Genomic DNA, 20,461 nt, shown 5'->3' on the forward strand with positions numbered 1-20,461 from the left:
AAAAACACCTCAAAATTGTTTGACTTGCACCAATGACCTTAGAATATAGTTACGAATAACACAACACAACTTTACTTCTTTCTGTAACATCCTTAAAATTGTTCAATATTATGTAAATGCCCCCAAAATGGACGAAGAATCAACGCCTCAAAAAAATTTCAACTTGAGCTAATGACCTTAGAATATTGTGATACATAATAGAACAAAACTTTATTTCTTTTCTTAACTGTCCAAAAATGGCCAAAATATTACGTAAATGCTTCGAAATGACAAAAAAAATCCAGAAATACACATAAACAATACAAAAAACACCTCAACAAAATTTTAATTTGCACCAATGATTTGTTGTCAGATCCGGGGACTATCCCTTAGACGTAACCGGCGTCGTCCTAAGAGAGAACTAAGATTAGCCTCGTAGCATTCATCATTACATTCATAGGTTAAAAGTGTGGAAAATTAAAACTTATTCCATCTACATCTACTTCATGAGGCCTACTTAGACCTATCGCTTACGCATAATATAAATTCATAACGATTACACATAGATCCCTCATATAAGAAGATTACATAGTCTTCTACTTTTATTGCATATATATATAAGATACACAATATAGTCTTAAAAGGGATGTCTGATATTAAACCATTCAAACATAATCGAACAATATGGGCATGAGACCTTACACAATGTATAACTTCCACTTAGGGCTTACAACAATATCTTGAAACAAGTAAAATGAAATGATTGTCTTTAGACTATAACAAAGAAACATAGCTAGAGTAAGAAAAGGGCATCATCCTCGGACTTGAGGACATATCCACACTTCGAGAATTATTCCAAGCCTTTCTTTCAGATGGAAACAATCTCCTGAATGGTCGAAACCTAAAATGTTGGGGAAAAGGGAGAAATGGGGTTAGCACATCACTTGTACTAAGTATAAAATCATATGCACATACAACATAGAAATCATGCCAAAAGGGACATTTTATAAAAGCATGCTAAGTTACTTTAAATATACATTATGCACCACACAAGAACACATATAAGCCAAGAATCCTATCTCTCTCAATGATACAAGCATATTAAACACAAGACCAACCTACTTAAGTTAAGCCAAGTCAACATGTGTATAGCATAATAGAACTCATAATTAATACAACTCTACCATCATAGTATAACCACAAAACATATTCATGAGTATATAACATTGCAACATAAGTAAAGACCCTTATCCATAACCCTTCACCAAGTCTACTAGTGCAATGGTTAAATAAAGCCCTATAAACTCACTCAACCAAGAAAACTAGTCAAAGGATTATGAATATGTACATATCATTCCATAATAGGTATTCCTCCTCACATTTAGCAATATGGACCATTAACATGAAGAATCAACATAAGCATAACATATAAGAACATCTTTCTAAGACTTCCCTAAAGGCTAACTAGTGCAATGTATAGGTAGAGTTCCATACCCCTACCTAGACTAAGTCAAATCCCTTAGGTCATCCTAGTTAGAATTCACTTTATTATTCCATTTTACTTTTGGGAATATCTTGCCTTTAAACGAAATAGACCACATGAGCTAATGTTGAATCCGGTGTCATGGAACCCTACACCGAAAGAAGGTAGATTACTTGCCAAGGTAGTACCGAAACATAAACATAACATCTATGTGGATCCACTATCTAGTATTCCGACAACATAGTTCAAGAACTAGAAGATGTGTTTGGGACCCTCTTTATTCTACATGCATTTTATTCTCCAATCTCATCGGTACAATATTGATCCTACCTTTCCGATGTGGGAAGGGACACTCCTCACTACTAGTTTACTCGGTGCTAAATTAGAGTCCCTTTTCAAATGTCTTTCATTTATTATCATAACGTAGTTTAGGTCATAGGGTTCATCCCTTATATATTCATATTCATTATCTCAATAGGAATTGCATGAGTAGGTCCTTTCAATACAATTCATACATGTGATGTTAGCACATTTACATCACTATATCATAATAAGGCACATCGATAATTGATCACCAATCTTATATCATCACATCCTAGACAAAAATTCAGAAGCCATAAATCAAGAAATTTTAATTAAACATCATACCAACCCTAATAAATCTTATCATAAGGTGTTGTTCTATAAAACGTCATCACTAAACACAAGTAATCATAATTGAAGTGAAGGTTTGAGATCACAAGACTTACCCCATCTCCTTCACAAGACATCATCTAAGGTTTTACCATAAACCATCCAATTAACCTCGAAAATGGGTGTAATATCATAATACAATAGTAATTAATACAATAATGAAGTCAATTAAACTTAACAAATCTGATGAAGAAGATGAACTCCAAGAGAGCTCCAAGAACTGACGAGTTAGGGGAAAATGTTTAGGATTTTTTTATAAAAGAAATGGGTAATGAATTTTAATGGGTCGGGTGGATCCGGGTGGATAGGGTGGTTTGGGTCAAAATAATTATATTTTAATTAATTAAATTTCTAACCAATTACAACATGCCACGTAATAAATGAAATAATTAAATATATTGACTAAGTAGTCTGTTAGCCAATAGGGCAAAATAGGTCCCTAAAGGTTAACCCCAAGTGTATTTTAAGGCCAAAAGATAAACGAGGGGTATTTTTGTACCAATTCTAATACTATAAGGGTATTTTAGACCCTTCTCCGGTTTTGAAAATAATGTACATTTTGTCCTGTTATTCATCACGATATTCTAAGGTAATTGGTGCTAGTCAAAAAGATTTGGTGCATTTTTTTTACTGGTTATGTGTATTTCTTGATTTTTTTACTATTTAGGGGCATTTACGTAATATTCGACAATTTTTTGGGCAGTTACGAAATGATGTAAATTTATGTTTTGTCATTCGTGACGATATTCTAATTGCATTAGTGTGAGTTGAAAATTTTTTGCGGTGTTTTTTTGTATTATTTATGTGTGTTTGTCTATTTTTCGGTCATTTTTGGGCACTTACGTAATGTTCGACCATTTTCGGGCAGTAATGATATGAAGTGAAGTTTTTTTCTGTTACTCGTTCCATTATTCGAAGGTCATCGGTGCTAGTAAGAATTTGTAAAGGTTTTTATACTATTTAGATGTGTTTTTTGATTTTTTTTCTTGCATATTTGAGCATTCTAGTAATATTCCGTTATTTTCGGACAGTTATGCAAAGAAGTAAAGTTTTGTTCTGTTATTTGTCACGATATTCTAGGGTCATGGGTCAAGACATAATTTTATTATGGCGCCTTTTTATTGTTTATGTGTGTTTCTTTATTTTTCGGCCATTTTCGGGCTGTTACAAAAAGCAGTAAAGTTTTGTTATGTTATTCATCATGGTATTCTTAGGTTATTGGTTCAAATCAAAAATGAATTAAGGCGTTTTTTTTTAATTTTATGTATGTTTCTGATTTTTCGGGCATTTGGGGGCATTTACATAATATTCGGTCATTTTCAAGGAGTTACGAGAAGAAGTTAAGTTTTGTTCTATTATTCGTCACAATATTCTAACTTGATTGGTGCAAGTCGAATGATTTTTAGACTTATTTCGGCCATTTTGAGGAATTCACCGTAATATTCGTCAATTTTCTGGCAGTTAAAAAAATAAGTAAAGTTTTGTTCTAGTATTCGATATGATACCTAAGGTCATTGGTGCAAGTAAAAATAATTTGAGGCATTTTTGTACTGTTTATGTATATTTCTTGATTTTTAATCCATTTTAAGGCATATACGTAATATTCAGACATTTTCTGGTAGTCACAAAAAAATGTGAAGTTCTGTTCTGTTATTCGTCATGATATTTTAAGATCATTGGTGAAAGTCAAAAAATTTTGAGGCTTTTATTGTACTGTTTATGTGTGTTCCTTTATTTTTTGGTCATTTTGGGCATTTACGTAATATTCAGCCATTTTCTGGGCGGTTACAAAAAGAAGTAAAGTTTTGTTATGTTATGTCACAATATTATAGGGTTATTGGTTCTAGTTGAATTTCTTGAGCCGTTTTACATATTATGTATGTGTATTCTTGATCTTTTGTCCATTTAGGGGGATTTACGTAATATTTGGCCATTTTAAAATAGTTAAAAAAAAGAAGTTTTCTTCTTTTAGTCATCATGATATTCTAAGGTTGTCCATGCAAGGCGTAATTTTTTTGAGGTATTTTATGATTTATGTCTGTTTCTTGATTTTTTCGGCTATTTTAGGGGATTTACGTAATATTCGGCCATTTTCGAGGAGTTATAAAAAGAAGTAGAGTATTTTTTGGTATCCGTCACAATATTCTAAGGTCATTCGTGCAAGTCAAAAATTTAGTGAGGTGATTTTTGTAATGTTTATGTGTGTTTCTTGATTTTGGGCCATATTAGGGCATTTAGGTAATATTCGGTCATTTTCAAGCAGTTACAAAAAGATGCAGTTTTTTTAGTAATTCGTCATGATATTCTAAGGTCGTTTGTGCAACTTGAAATTTTTATTTGACCCTTTTTGTATTGTTAATGTGTTTTTTTTATTATTCGGTCATTTTAGGCATTGGCGTAATATTCAGTCAGTTATAAAAAGAAGTAAAGTTGCGTTCGCTTATTCTCAAGATATTCTAAAGTCATTGATGCATGTCAAATTTTTTGGGGCGCTTTTGTATTGTTTACGTTTGTTTATTGATATTTCGGCTATTTTGGGGGCATTTACGCAATATTCGACTAGTTTTGGCAGTTATAAAAAGAAGTAAAGTTTTGTATTGTTATTCGCCTTTTTATTCTAAAGTCATTGGTTCAAGTCATAAATTTTAGGGCGTTTTGTATTGTTTATGTGTGTTTCTTGATTTTTCAGCCATTTTGGGGAAATTTACGTAATATTCTGCCATATTCGGCAGTTACGAATAACAGGCATAGAAATTGTAATGTGGCAATAGAGCCCAGTCTTCTTCATTTTCTCCACCAGACAGGGCTGCACCTAGAGGTGGTATATCCGGTACTGGCAGAGGAAGAAACCGCCTCTATGTTATCACATGTCGCCAAGAGCAAAAGGATTCTCCAAATGTTGTTACTAGTATGATCCAAGTCTTTAAATTTAATGTATATGTTTGTCAAGATTAAAGATCAAGTTTATCCTTTGTAACTCTGTGTGTTGCGTTGAATTTTAATATTCCTCTGGAGAAAACTTTGTGAATCCTTAAGCGTTTCTACACATGTTTGTGAGTCTATTCTAGCAGAGAGTCTATTGTGATAGTCCTATTTTCGTCAATCACAAGATTTTCATGATTGATTTAGTCTAGTTAGACATGGTAGATTTCGATGTCATTCTTGGTATGGACCGACTTCATGCTTGTTATGCCGCAGTTGATTGTAGAACTCGAATTGTCAAGTTTTAGTTTCCAAATGAGCTCGTCTTAGAGTGGAAAAGAGTTAATCAATGCCTAAGGGTAATTTTATTTCGTACTTAAGGAAAGGAAGTTAGTTTCTAAGGGATGAGATTGTCACTTAGTTCGATTTAATGACTATACTTTAAGATACATCCTATTAAGTTAGATTCAGTAGTAAAAGAGTTTCTAGAAATCTTTTCAGATTATATACTCGAAGTCACTCCTAAGAGAGAGATAAACTTCGATATAGATATTCTTCCAAATACTCTTCCTATATCTATTCCGTCATATAGGATGGCAACAACAGAGTTTAAGAGCTTAAAGAGTAGTTGAAAGACCCCTAGAGAAATGTTTTATTCGACCAAACATCTCACCTTAGGGAGCTCTAGTCTTATTTGTGAGAACGAAGGACGGTTCCCTTAGTATGTGTATAGATTACTGTAAGTTTAACAATGTTGCCATCAAGAATAAGTATCATCTTCCAAGGATTGATGATCTTTACGATAAAATTTGGGGTGCCTCATTTTTCTCTAAGATAGACCTTAGATCAGGCTACCATCTTTTAAGAGTGACAAAATGAGATATTTCAAAGACAACATTCAAGACCCGTTATGGTCATTATGAGCTTTTGGTTATGCCCTATGGTTTGATGAATTCACCTTCGACATTAATGGACCTTATGAATAGAGTATTCAAACCTTATTTAGATATATTTGTTATCGTATTCATTGATGACATACTAATCTATTAGAGGAATGAGGAAGCTCATGCTAGCCATCTCAACACAATTCTATAACTTCGAAAGAAAAGGGGTTATATGCTAAGTTCTCTAAATGTGAATTTTGGCTCAAGTTTGTGGCGTTCTTGGGCCACATAGTTTCCGGTGATGGAATTAGAGTTGATACCTAAAAGAGAAAGGCAATGCAAAATTGTCCTAGGCCCATATCTCTAACCGATATGAGGAGTTTCTTGGGTTTGGATGGATATTAAATCTCTAATCGATATTAGAAGTTTCTAGGAGTTGGTTGGATACTATAGAAGGTTAATAGAGGGGTTCTCATACTTTCGTCTCCTTTGACCAAGTTAACCCAGAAAATAGTAAAGTTTCAATGGTTTGAAGCTTGTGAGAAAAGCTTTTAGGAAATGAAAAAGAGATTTACTACTGCCCCAGATTTGACCTTACAAGAAGGTACTCAAGGTTTTATGGTGTATTGTTATGCATCTACAATTTGTTTTGGTGGTGTATTAATGCAAAATGGCAAAGTTATAGCGTATGCCTCCAAAAAGTTGAAAGTTGATAAGAAGATTTACCTAACCCATGACATAGAGTTGGCTGCTATAGTATTTGATTTGAAGATATGGTGTCATTATTCATATGGTGTTTATGTTGATATATTCACTTATCAAAAGATCATTCAGTATGTGTTTACTCAAAAAGAGCTTAATGTCAGACAAAGGAGGTGGTTAGAACTACTCAAGGATTATGATAGACTTCGGTATAAATATTCTTATAGATACTATTCTCATCCATTTCATCTCCTTTGAAAAAATTGACTCAGAAAATAGTAAAGTTTCAATGTTCAAAAGTTTGTGAGAAAAGATTTCAGAAATTGAAAAAGAGGTTGACTACTGCCTAGTTTTTACCTTACAAAAGGTACTCAAGGTTTTGTGGTGTATTTGTATGCATCTAAGGTTAGTTTGGGTTGTGTATTAATGTAGAATGACAAAAATATAACTTATGCCTCTAGACAATTAAAAGTTCATGAGAAGAATTACCCTATCAATGACTTAGAAATGGCTGTTGTAGTATTTGGTTTGAAGAGATGTGACATTTTTGGAATGGTGTTCATGTTTTCTTAATGTATTCACTCATCACAAGAGCCTTCAGTATGTGTTTACAGAAAAACAACCTAATCTAAGACAAACGAGGTGGTTATAACTACTCAAGAATTATAATATGAGTATTCTGTATCACCTAGGTGAGGCTAATGTTGTGTTGATGCCTTGAGCAGGTTGTCTATGGGTAGTACCACCCATGTTGAGGAAGAAAGAGAGAGTTAGCAAAAAATGTGCATAGACTATCACACCTAGGAGTCCTAATAATGGATTCCACAGAAGGCAGTGATGATGAATGGAAATAAATCATCATTAGTGTCAGAAGTGAAAGAGAAGAAAGACCAAGATCCAAGTTTTGCTTGAATTGAAGGCAACTATTCACAAGCAAAAAGTATTATCTTCTGAACAAGGGCGAGATGGTGTATTGAGATATCAAAGTAATTGTTGTATGCTAATGGTGGATTTACTGAAAGAGAGGATTATGGAGAAAGCTCATAGCTCCAGAAATTCCATATATTGGGTTCCACAACGATGTATCATGATGTGAGAGAGGTGTATTAGTGGAATAGTATGAAGAAGGGCATTGCAGAAGTTGTTGCTAAGTGTCCAAATTGCCAACAAGTTAAAGTAGAGCACCAATGGATCAGTGATTTAGCTCAGAATATGGAAATTCTTTAATGGAAGGGAATTTGGATGATCACCTACCTCTCATCGAATTTTTTACAAAAATAGTTACCACTTTAGCATCCAAATGGCTCCTTATGAATCTCTTTATGGAAGAAGAGGTAGATCTCCTATTGGATGGTTTGAAGTTTGTGAAGAAGGGATGACAGGTACGAATTCAGTTGATCAAGAACCGGAGAGTAATTCAAGAGATGTTGAAAATGGTGTATAATCGACATAAATCCTACACTGTTGTTAGGAGAAGGGAGTTAGAGTTTGAAGTAGATGATTGGGTATATATTAAAGTTTCACCGATAAAGAGTTTCATGAGATTTAGTAAGAAGGGGAAGCTTAGTCCTCGGTATATTGGACCTTATCAAATAGCCCAGAGGATTGGCAAAGTGGCTTCTGAATTTGAGCTACCACAAGAATTAGTAGCAATTCATCCGGTATTTCACATCATTATGTTGAAGAATTGCATGGGGTTGATCATACCAACCGATATTAGTGGGATGAAGGATAGTTTATCTTATGAAGATATTCCTGTACAGATTCTAGATCGCCAAGTTCACAATTTGAGATCAAAAGAGGTAGCATCAGTTAGAGTCCTTGGAGTAACCAATTTATTGAGTAAGCTAATTGGGAAACTGAGGAGGATATTAAGAAGAGATATCCACATCTCTTCGAATCTGGTAAAGTTCTGAATTAAAGTACTTATCCTTTCTTGGTATTTATTTATAAGTTGGTATGCTGTTTTGCATTTGCTTGTTGGGATTTGAACTGAATGATTGATATTACAGCCTTAGCCTAGTATGAGTAATCTCACTCGAGGAAGAATGTTCCCAAGGGGAGATTTTCTAACATCTCACAATTTGATATAACTAGGAAGAAGCTTAGAATTGGAAATAATGAAAATCTATAAAATTTTGTTAAGTTAGTAAAAACTGAGTTTGGTCCACTTCACACAACCATAACTCCTAGATCAATATGATTTCGGTGTAATTCAAGATATGCTAGGAAATATATTGGAATAATATTTCCAACATCGCTGAGTTTGCGTGATTCCTAGTTCATATGAATGAGTTATGCCCTTTTAAATTTGGGTTGTTCGAATGAGAAAAGTCCAATCCGGATTTTGAAGGGTAACTTTGTCTTTTCCTTACAAAATTATTTAATTTGTTTTTAGGACTTTATAAAAGTTTAAATCAACGCTAGGGCCTGGAAAAAAGATAAAAGATGAGAAAGGAGAAGAGAAATCAAGAGTCGTCAAAACATTCGAGTTTTGCTTGTGGATTTCGCCAAGGGTTTAATCCTACTAGGTATGTGAGATTACATAGAGTTGGGGTAGTTCAATCAAGCACCAATCATGATTCGATTAAGCGAAATGTGTTTGATTTTAAGGCGAACCATTTGAGTTCTTGATGAAACCTTGATATTCAAAGAGCCTTACGCTAGTTTTCATAGATTAGTAATCGCATTCTAAATGAAGCAAGAGAGAGAACTTTTGATTTCAAATTACAGAAAGAAGTATGTTTTTAAACTTTAGAGTTAGTATCCTATTTTTGGAGTAGTATTAAGTACCAATATGAGGGAGAGTTCAGATAACTCAAAGCCCCCGTAAATCATGTAGCCATTATGGGTAGAAAAGAGTCATACTTTTTAGACGATTCCTTAGTCTTTATAGAATAGACTAGTGTATAAACTTAGTAGTTCAGGTTTTTTGCCCTCGACAAGGTATAGGATGACCCTGACAGTGTGAGGCAACATGTTATATCATCACAATATCTCTTATGTGATGGTTGTCGGTTATAGATACTCCAACACAAGTAATTGTATTATTATATACACATTTTATGGTATTTTTACTATCATTTTCAGAGTTATAGTACACAGAGTTGACATCATGTCTCAAACCACTTTTCTTTATATTGCACTTGTTTTAAACTTCTTTATATTGAAATGAGTTCAGTTATGTTGAGTTGAGTTGAGCAAGGTAAGTTCTTCATATTTTTTTGAAGCTTATGTTGTCTTTAACATTCCAACTTGTATACACACACGTTCAATGTACTAATGTCAATTTGCCTACATCATCTTATGATGCAGACGCAGTAACAAGGACCATCACCCAACGCCTCGTTGATCTACTTTCGCACTAATAGTTAGTTGGTGAGCATTCTTGCATTCCAAAGGACTTCTTTTACTTTGCTTTCAGTATTTTATTGTTTGAACGATCAATGGTCTTTCCCCGACATCTCTCTTTGTTTTAGGGGCTTCGTTGACAGTTACAATCAGTTGTCTTTACATTATCCTTTCATTTGTTAATACTTGAGTTGCCATCTTGTCCAAGTTGAATATTTGACGTTTAAATGTTCTAAGTGAACAAATGAGAAGAGATGCATTAAATCTTTGTATTTATTCTATTAAGTTTTCCGCTGAGTAAGTAAACCAAGCAAAGGGTTTGCTTGGGGCAAGCAATGGTTCTGGAGTGTCAAACACGTCCAGGGTGTAGGCTCGAGGCGTGACAAATGTAACACTCTGAGAGTTTAAAACCTAATCTGGAGCCTCAAGTGAATTTATAAGTCCTATAACACTGTTTTAAGGTCAATAGTAGTGTATAAAATTTATTTAGGAAGTTTTAGATTCAAAACGTCAAGGAACATCCATGACGTTCGGAGACTAGTGCAAAAGGTGCTAGTTTGCCTTAGCCTATTTGAGAAGGTTTTAAGAATCGTAAATTGATGAAATTTGGTAATAAGGTGTCTACACGTATTAGAGTAGGCTTAAGGTCGAAACGTCCGGGTACGAGTCTTCAAGGACCACTCAAAGGGTCCTTGAGGTGGACCCTTCCATTTTGACAAAAAATCTGTCATGGACAGTGTCTACCAAGAAGGCAGACGACAAGGCATGTTCTAAACGACAAGGATTCTATTGCCTCCATCGATGGTCACTTAAATTTTTTTCATAAAGTTCATTTGGTAACTCTCTGACCAAGATAACGGTTTTACAGGATGGAGGGGGCTCTTGGCCATCGACTGACCTACGACCCGTAGGTTAGGCCCGTGTTTGCTGTCTAGCTTTTAGTTTCTTCATTTTATTAAGTTAGTTAGTTAGTGAGTTAACTAGTGATTAGGGTTGGTTAATTAGGTTAGTTAATTAAATATATAACCTACCCCAAGTCTAAAACCTCACTTAACACCTCTCAATTCTCAATCCCAAATCTCTCTTCCTTTTCTCTACTTTTTCTCTGCAAAAGAAGAACACAATTGAAGGTCTAGGTCAAGGTCATTAGGGAATCAAGAAGGGTACTTTTCTCCATCAATCTCCGACAATTAAAAAGTTCTGGAATCCTTTCACCTTTAGGATTCCATTCCCCAAAGGGTTCTTCAAAAATTGATTTCAAAAAGACGAGTTTAATGTGGGTTTCTTTCTAATACGATTTCGGTCTTATAAATTGTATTGCCTATGGTTTGTTTGGATTAATATTCTTAATTATGATTTATTATGATTCAGTTATGCCAGTTCTTGATGAATTAACCTAGTAGGTAAAATAGATCATGAAATTGACCAAAGTCTATAACCCTAAGTTATGAATTAGTGATGAATTGATGTGTAGTGATTCAGTTAACTTTATTATTGTATTAATTACTAATGCATAATGATATTACACCCATTGTTGGGTTGAATTGGATGGTTGATGTTAAAACCTTGAATGATGGCTTGTGAAGGAGATGGGGTAAGTGTTGTGATCTCAAACCTTTACTTCAATTATGATTACTTCTTTTTAGTAATAAAGTTCTATTCAAGCATTCCTAATGATAAGATTGATTTGGGTTGGTATGATGTTGAATTGAAATGTCTTGATTTATGTCATGTGAGTTGCTGGCTAGGATGTGATGATATAAGATTTTTGATTAATTGCCTATGTGCCTTATTATGATATGGTGATGCATGTGAATGTGCTAACCTCAGATGTGTGAATTTTATTGAAAGGACCTACTCATGTGATTCCTATTGAGATAATGACTATGACTATATAAGCGATAGACACTATCACCTAATATAAGTTAAGATAATTAATGAAAGACATTTCAAAAAGGACTCTAGCTTAGCATTGAGTGAACTAGTAGTGAGGAGTGTCCCTTACCATATAGGGAAGGTAGGATCACTATTGTATTCATGAGATTGGAGACCATAATGCATGTAGCATAAAGAGGGTACCAAACACATCTCCTAGTTCTTGAACTATGTTTCCCCCATAGGAATACTAGCTAGTGGATCCACATAGATGATATGTTCATGTTTTGGTACTATCTTGTCAAGTAGTCCACCTTCTTTTGGTGTAGGTTTCCATGACACCGGATTCCACATTATCTCATGTTTTCTATGTCAGTTAAGTCAAGATGTTCCCAAAAGTAAAACTTAATAATAAATTTAACTCTAACTAGGATGACCTAAGGGGTTTGACTTAGTCTAGGTAGGGGTATGGGACTCTACCTATACATTGAACATGTTATCCTTGAGAGAAGTCTTAGAAGGATGTTCTTATATGTTATGCTTTTGTTGATTCTTCATTTTAATGGTCTAAATCGCTAAATGTGAGGAGCAATACTAATTATGATAGGATATGTACATTATTCATGATGCTTTGACTAGTTTGCTTGGTTGAGTGAGGTTAAGGGGCTTCACTTGACCATTGCACTAGTATACTTTGTGAAGGGTTATGGATAAGGGTCTTTACTGATGTTGCAATGTTATATACTCGTGAATATGTTTTGTGGTTATACTATGATGGTAGAGTTGTATTGATTATGAGTTCTATTATGTTATATACATGTTGACTTGTCTTAAGTTAAGTAGGTTGATCTTGTGTTGAATATTCTTGTATCATTGATAAATATATTGTTCTTGGCTTATATGTGTTCTTGTGTTGTGTATAATGTATTTTTAAAGTAACTTGGCATTCTTTTATAAAATGTTATCTTTTTTGGCAAGATTTCTATGTTGTATGTGCATATGATTCCATACTTAGTACAAGTGATGTGCTAACCCCATTTCTCCCTTCCCCCCCCCCCAACATTTTAGGTGTCGACGGTTGAGGAGATTGTGGCCATTTTCAAGGAAGGATTTGATTCATTCTCCAAGTGTGGGTATGTCCTCAAGTCCAAGGATGATGCGTTGTTCTTACTCTAGCTATGTTTCTTTGTTATAGTCTAAAGATAATCATTTCATTCTACTTGTTTCAAGAAATTGTTTCTAAGTGGCATTTATATATTATGTAAGGGACTATGCCCATATTGTTCGATTTTGTTTAGATTGTTTAATATGAGACATCCCTTTTAAGACTATTTTGTGTATCTTGTATATATGTTCTATAAAAGTAGAAAACTATGTAATCTTATTATACGATGGGTCTATGTTTAGTCACTATGAATATATTATGAGTAAGCGAGAGGTCTAAGTAAACATCATGAAGTAGATGTAGATGAACAATTTTTATTTTTTTCACTTTTAACCTATAAGTGTAATGATGAATGCTAAGAGACTAGTCTTAGTTCTCTCCGAGGAAGACGATGCCGATCATGACTAGGGGGTTCTCCCGGATGTGACAAAACTGGTATTAGAGCATGAGGTTGAATATCCCCAGAATTGATGTCTCATTAAAGTACGTCTATGTATATTTTTATTCATAATTGTGAAGTGCGCCACGCTTATAAATGAGAGACTGTGATGCTTAGGATTCTCTCATCTTCTTGTATTTTTATGTCGTACCTATAGAGTCTTATTATGTGCTTTCACCTAATCCTTTTATTGTGGTTATAAATATGAATACTCGAAGATCAGCTGCTATAAGGGCCGAGCAAGAGATGGCTAAGGTAGGGTAATAAAGTTTTGGTTGTTCCTCTACCAATGTCCGATGATGAGATAATGGAAACTTTTCTCAATTTGTCCCAAGCTATGACCTCTCAAGCTAATGCATTCACTTCTCAAGTCCAAGCTATGACGGTCCAAGTGAATAGAGTGGTTGGACCTCGAGTGCCTCAACATGCTAAAACTATGGCCTCTAGTTTGAGAGACTTTACTAGAATGAGTCCACCTATTCTCTTTGAGTCGAGGTGGGATGAGGAACCTCAAGATTTTCTTGATGAGGTCTATAATAATATCTATGTTTTTGGTCTGACTTCAATTGAGAAGGCCGAGTTGGCATCCTATCAACTGAAAGATGTGGCCCAAACTTGGTACGTTCAATGGAGGGATAATAGGGCACTAAGGGGTAGACCGGTGACATGGGAGATCTTCAAGAGGGATTTTATTGATAGGTTCTTTCCTAGAGATTTAAAGTAAGTTGAGGTGGAAGAATTCATCAACCTTCATCAAGGAGGTATGAGTGTACCTGACTATTCTTTGAAATTCACTAAATTGTCCAAGTATGCTCCATCTTTTGTGTCAAACCCAAGGGATGAGATGAGTCATTTTCACACGGGGGTGTCCGAAGACTTGGTTGAAGAATGTCGTTAAGCTATACTACATGATAATATGAACGTTTCTTGTCTCATGGTTCATGCTCAACAATTGGAATACCGTAGGTTAAGGAGGAAGAATAAGGAGTCCAAGAAGGCAATGTCTTATGAAGGTGGTTCTTTAAAGGGTAGGCTTGACATTCAAGACAAGCCTAGGTTCAAGAAGAGTTGTTCTAATAAAGTTCCCTCCAAATTTACCAACGCTCGTGATGATAGGGTGTCTAACCCTAAGTATCAAAACGTAAGATGTACTAGATCACCAAGTAAGAATCCAACTTGTAGAATGTGTGGCAAGAAGTGTGTAGCACCCGGATCAAGCAAAGAATAAACATCAATACAGAAGACTTGTAACATACCGGTCACCACATAGGGAGAACTCTCTTGTTCACCCCTAGAGCGAAGAGCATAAAAGCGATTCTTCTTTGGAACATTCACATTAGAACCACTAGCTTGAGCTTTCCCACTTCTTTTATCTTTCCCATTCAAATTAAGGAAATCCCTAACCTTGTGGCCACTATTGCCACACCCGAAGCAATTGTCCGTCCCAACAAGGCAATAATATAATGCTTCTTGCCACACTTTACACAAGATTGCTTCTTACTTGGTGAGCTAGTACCTCTTCCCTTTTGAGACTTAGGGTTAGACACTCTAGAATCACGATCCTTGGGAAATCTAGAGGGAACTTCATTAGAAAACCTCTTCTTGAACCTAGGCTTGTCTTGAATGTCAAGCCTACCCTTTGAAGAACCACCTTCATTAGACCTTGCCTTCTTGGCCTCCCTATTATTCCTCCTTAGCCTACTTTCTTCCAGTTGTTGAGTATGAACCATGAGATGAGAGATATTCATATTATTATGTAGCATAGCCTAACGACATTCTTCAACCAACTCTTCAGACACCCCCGTGACAAAACGAGTCATCTCATCCCTTGGGTTTGACACCAAGGATGGAGCATATTTGGACAATTTAGTGAATTTCAAATAATACTCAAGTACACTCATACCTTCTTGACGAATTTTAATGAATACATCCACCATAGATTCCCTCAAATCTCTAGGAAAGAACCTATCAATAAAAGCCCTCTTGAAGATCTCCCAAGTCACCGGTCAATTCTTTATTGCCCTATTATCCCTCCATTGCACGTACCAAGTTTGGGCCACATCTTTGAGTTGATAGGCCGCCAACTCAGCCTTCTCAATTGAAGTCACACCCATAGCATAGAGAATCTTATAGACCTCATCACGGAAATCTTGAGGTTCCTTATCCGACCTCGACCCAAAGAACATAGGTAGACTCATTCTAGTAAAGTCTCTCAAACGAGAGGCCATAGTGTTTGCATGTTGAGGCACTCGAGGTCCAACCTTCCTATTCACTTGGGACATCATTGCTTGGACTTGATAAGTGAAAACATTAGCTTGATAAGTCATATCTTGGGCCAAATTAAGAAAATTGGCCCTTATCTAACCATCTGTCATCGGTGGAGGAACAACCTGAACTTCATCACCCTTAGCAACTTCTTCAAGTAGAGGCACTTGGTTGTCTTGTGGAGGCACTTTGTTGTCTTGACCCTCTACGTTAGCCATCTCATCCTTGGACTTTCTAGCAGCTTCTCTTCGAGTTTTCATACCTATAACCAAGATACAAGGTTTAGGTGAAAGCACAAAATAAGACTCTAGAGGCATGACATAGGATTTCAAGAAGATGAGAGTTTCCTAAGCATCACATAGTCTCTCATTAATAAGTATGGTACTCTTCACAATTATGAATAAGAATCTACATAGATGTGGTTTAATGAGACGTCAATACTAGGGATATTCAACCTCATGCTCTAATAAACATCCGGGAGTACCCCCTAGGAGTACCTGCGTCATCTTCCTTGGAGAGAACTAAGACTAGTCTCTTAGCATTCATCATTATATTCATAGGTTTAAAGTGCGGAAATTTAAAAAGTTTTCATCTACATATACTCTACGAGGTTTACTTAGACCTCTCGCTTACACATAAAATATTCATAGCGAGTATACATAGACTCCTCGTATAAGAAAATTACATAGTTTTCTACTTTTATGGCACATATATATACGATACACAATATAGTCTTATAAGGGATGTCTCATATTAAACCATTTAAACAATTTCAAATAATATGGGCAGAAGCCCATACACAATGTATAAATGCCACTTAGGGCTTACAACAATATCTTGAAACAAGTAAAATGAAATGATCTTCTTTAGACTATAACAAAGAAACATAGCTAGCGTAAGAAAAAGACATCATCCTTGGACTGGAGGACATACTCATACTCGGAGAATGATTCCAAGCCTTCCTTGAAAATTTCCACAATCTCCTCAACGGGCGGAACGTAAAATGTTTGGGGAAAAGGGAGAAATGGGATTAGCACATCACTTGTACTAAGTATGGAATTTTACGCACATACAAAATAGAAATCATGCCAAAAAGGTACATTTTATAAAAGCATGCCAAGTTACTTTAAAAATACATTATGCACAACACAAGAACACATATAACACAAGAATAATATATTTATCAATGATACAAGCATATTCAACACAAGACCAACCTACTTACGTTAAGCTAAGTCAACATGTATATAGCATAATAGAACTCACAATTAATACAACTCTACCATCATAGTATAACCACAAAACATATTCATGAGTATATAATATTGCAACATAAATAAAGACCCTTATCCATAACCTTTCACCAAGTCTACTAATGCAATGGTCAAGTGAAGCCCCATAACCTCACTCAACCAAGAAAACTAGTCAAAGGATCATGAATAATGTACATATCATATCATTATAGGTATTCCTCCTCACATTTAGCAATATAGACCACTAACATGAATAATCAACATAAGCATAACATATAAGAACATCCATCTAAGACTTACCTCAAGGCTAACTAGTGCAACGTATAGGTAAAGTTCCATACCCCTACCTAGACTAAGTCAAACCCCTTAGGTCATCCTAGTTAGAGTTAAATTTATTATTTCCTTTTACTTTTGGGAACATCTTGCCTTAGTCAAAATAGACCACATGAGCTAATATGGAATTCAGTGTCATTAACCCTACATAGAAAGAAGGTGGACTACTTGCCAAGGTAGTACCCAAACGTGAACATAGTATCAATGTGGATCCATTAGCTAGTATTCCTATGGGGAAACATAGTTGAAGAACTAGGAGATGTTCTTGGGACCCTCTTTATGCTACATGCATTATAGTCTCCAATCTCATGAGTACAATAGTGATCGTACCTTCCCTATGTGGGAAGGGATACTCCTCACTACTAGTTCACTCGGTGCTAAGTTAGAGTCCCTGTTGAAATGTCTTTCATTAATTATCATAACTTAGTTTAGGTCATAGGGTCTATTCCTTATGTATTTATAGTCATTAGGTCAATACAAATTGCATGAGTAAGTCCTTTAAATACAATTCACATACGTGAGGTTAGCAAATTTGCATCATTACATCATAATAAGGCACATAGGAAATTCATCACCAATCCTATATTATCACATCCTAGCCAACAACTCACAAGACATAAATCAAGACATTTCAATTCAACATCATACCATACCTAATCAATCTTATCATAAGGTGCGCGTCAACAGCACTTCATCACTAAACACAACTAATCATAATTGAATTAATGGTTTAAGATCACAAGACTTACCCCATCTCCTTCACAAGACATCATCCAAGGTTTTATCATCAACCATCTAATTCAACCCAACAATGGGTGTAATATCATCATGCTATAGTAACTAATACAATAATGAAGTCAATTGAATCACTACACATCAATTCATCACTAGTTCATAACATAGGTTAGGGACTTGGGTCAATTTCATGATCTACATCACCTACTAGGTGAATTCATCAATAACTGGCATAATTGAACCATAGCTGGACTATTATTCTTTGTTAATACTTGAGTTGCCATTTTGTCCAAGTTGAATATTTGACGTTTAAATGTTCTAAGTGAACAAATGAGAAGAGATGCATTAAATCTTTGTATTTATTCTATTAAGTTTTCCGCTGTGTAAGTAAACCAGGCAAAGGGTTTGCTTGGGGCCAGCAATGGTTCTCGAGTGTCAAACACGTCCAGGGTGTAGGCTCGAGGCGTGACAAATGTAACACTCTGAAAGTTTAAAACCTAATCTAGAGCCTCACGTGAATTTATAAGGCCTATAACACTGTTTTAAGGTCAATAGTAGTGTATAAAAGTTATTGAGGAAGTTTTAGATTCAAAACGTCAAGGAACATCCATGACGTTCGGAGACTAGTGCAAAAGGTGCTAGTTTGCCTTAGCCTATTTGACAAGGTTTTAAGAATCGTAAATTGATGAAATTTGGTAATAAGGTGTCTACACGTATTAGAGTAGTTTTAAGGTCGAAACGTCCGGGTACGAATCTCCAAGGACCACTCAAAGGGTCCCTTCCATTTTGACAAAAAATCTGTCATAGACAGTGTCTACCAATGAAGGCAGACGACAAGGCATGTTCTAAACGACAAGGATTCTATTGCCTCAATCGATGGTCACTTAAATTTTTTCATAAAGTTCATTTGGTAACTCTCTGACCAAAATGACGGTTGCACAGGATGGAGGGGGCTCTTGGCCATCGGCTGACCTACGACCCGTAGGTTAGGCCTGTGTTTGCTGTCTAGCGTTTAGTTGCTTCATTTTATTAAGTTAGTTAGTTAGTGAGTTAACTAGTGATTAGGGTTGGTTAATTAGGTTAGTTAATTAAATATATAACCTACCCTAAGTCTAAAACCTCACTTAACACCACTCAATTCTCAAACCCAAATCTCTCTTCCTTTTCTCTACTTTTTCTCTGCAAAAGAAGAACACAATTGAAGGGCTAGGTCAAGGTCATTAGGGAATTAAGAAGGGTAATTTTCTCCATCAATCTTCGACAATTAAAAAGTTCTGGAATCCTTTCACCTTTAGGATTCCATTCCCCAAAGGGTTCTTCAAAAATTGATTTCAAAAAGACGAGTTTAATGTGGGTTTCTTTCTAATATGATTTCGGTCTTATAAATTGTATTGCCTATGGTTTGTTTGGATTAATATTCTTAATTATGATTTATTATGATTCAGTTATGCCAGTTCATGATGAATTAACCTAGTAGGTAAAGTAGATCATGAAATTGACCAAAGTCTATAACCCTAAGTTATGAATTAGTGATGAATTGATGTGTAGTGATTCAGTTAACTTTATTGTTGTATTAATTACTAATGCATAATGATATTACACCAATTGTTTGGTTGAATTGGATGGTTGATGTTAAAACCTTGAATGATGGCTTGTGAAGGAGATGGGGTAAGTGTTGTGATCTCAAACCTTTACTTCAATTATGATTAGTTTTGTTTAGTGATGAAGTTCTGTTGACGCGCACCTTATGATAAGATTGATTAGGTATGGTATGATGTTGAATTGAAATGTCTTGATTTATGTCTTGTGATTTGTTGGCTAGGATGTGATAATATAGGATTGGTGATGAATTTCTTATTTGCCTTATTATGATATGATGAAGTAAATTTGCTAACCTCACATATGTGAATTGTATTTAAAGGACTTACTCATGCAATTTGTATTGACCTAATGACTATGAATACATAACGAATAGACCCTATGACCTAAACTAAGTTATGATAATTAATGAAAGACTTTTCAAAAGGGACTCTAACTTAGCACCGAGTGAACTAGTAGTGAGGAGTATCCCTTCCCACATAGGGAAGGTACGATCACTATTGTACTCATGAGATCGGAGACTATAATGCATGTAGCATAAAGAGGGTAGGTGAATTCATCAATACAACACCTTTTGCACTAGTCTCTAGACGTCATGGGCGTTCCGTGACATTTTGACTCTAAAACTTCCTAAATCAATTTTATACACTATTATTGACCCTAAAATAGTGTTTTAGACTATAGAAAATCATGTGTATCTAGATTAGGCTTAATACTTTCCGAATATTACATTTGTCACGCCCCCAGCCTATACCCTGAACGTGGTTGACACTCGAGAACCAT

At 35.2% G+C, this 20,461-nt stretch overlaps 1 protein-coding gene across 1 annotated transcript; it reads left to right on the forward strand.

The window, feature by feature from the left end:
* The first annotated feature begins 8,096 nt into the window (after positions 1–8,096).
* Positions 8,097–8,579, forward strand: LOC107009821. Its single transcript, XM_015209149.1, has one exon. The coding sequence runs from the start codon at positions 8,097–8,099 to the stop codon at positions 8,577–8,579; it is 483 nt and encodes a 160-aa protein (XP_015064635.1).
* The last annotated feature ends 11,882 nt before the right edge of the window (positions 8,580–20,461 follow it).

The sequence above is a fragment of the Solanum pennellii genome, chromosome 2 (genome assembly GCF_001406875.1).
Source record: "Solanum pennellii chromosome 2, SPENNV200".
Classification (NCBI taxonomy): Eukaryota; Viridiplantae; Streptophyta; class Magnoliopsida; order Solanales; family Solanaceae; genus Solanum; species Solanum pennellii.

Bases quoted from the DNA above. Each gene is read 5' to 3' on its own strand.
- LOC107009821 (XM_015209149.1), top strand. From the start codon at position 8,097: ATGGTGTATAATCGACATAAATCCTACACTGTTGTTAGGAGAAGGGAG.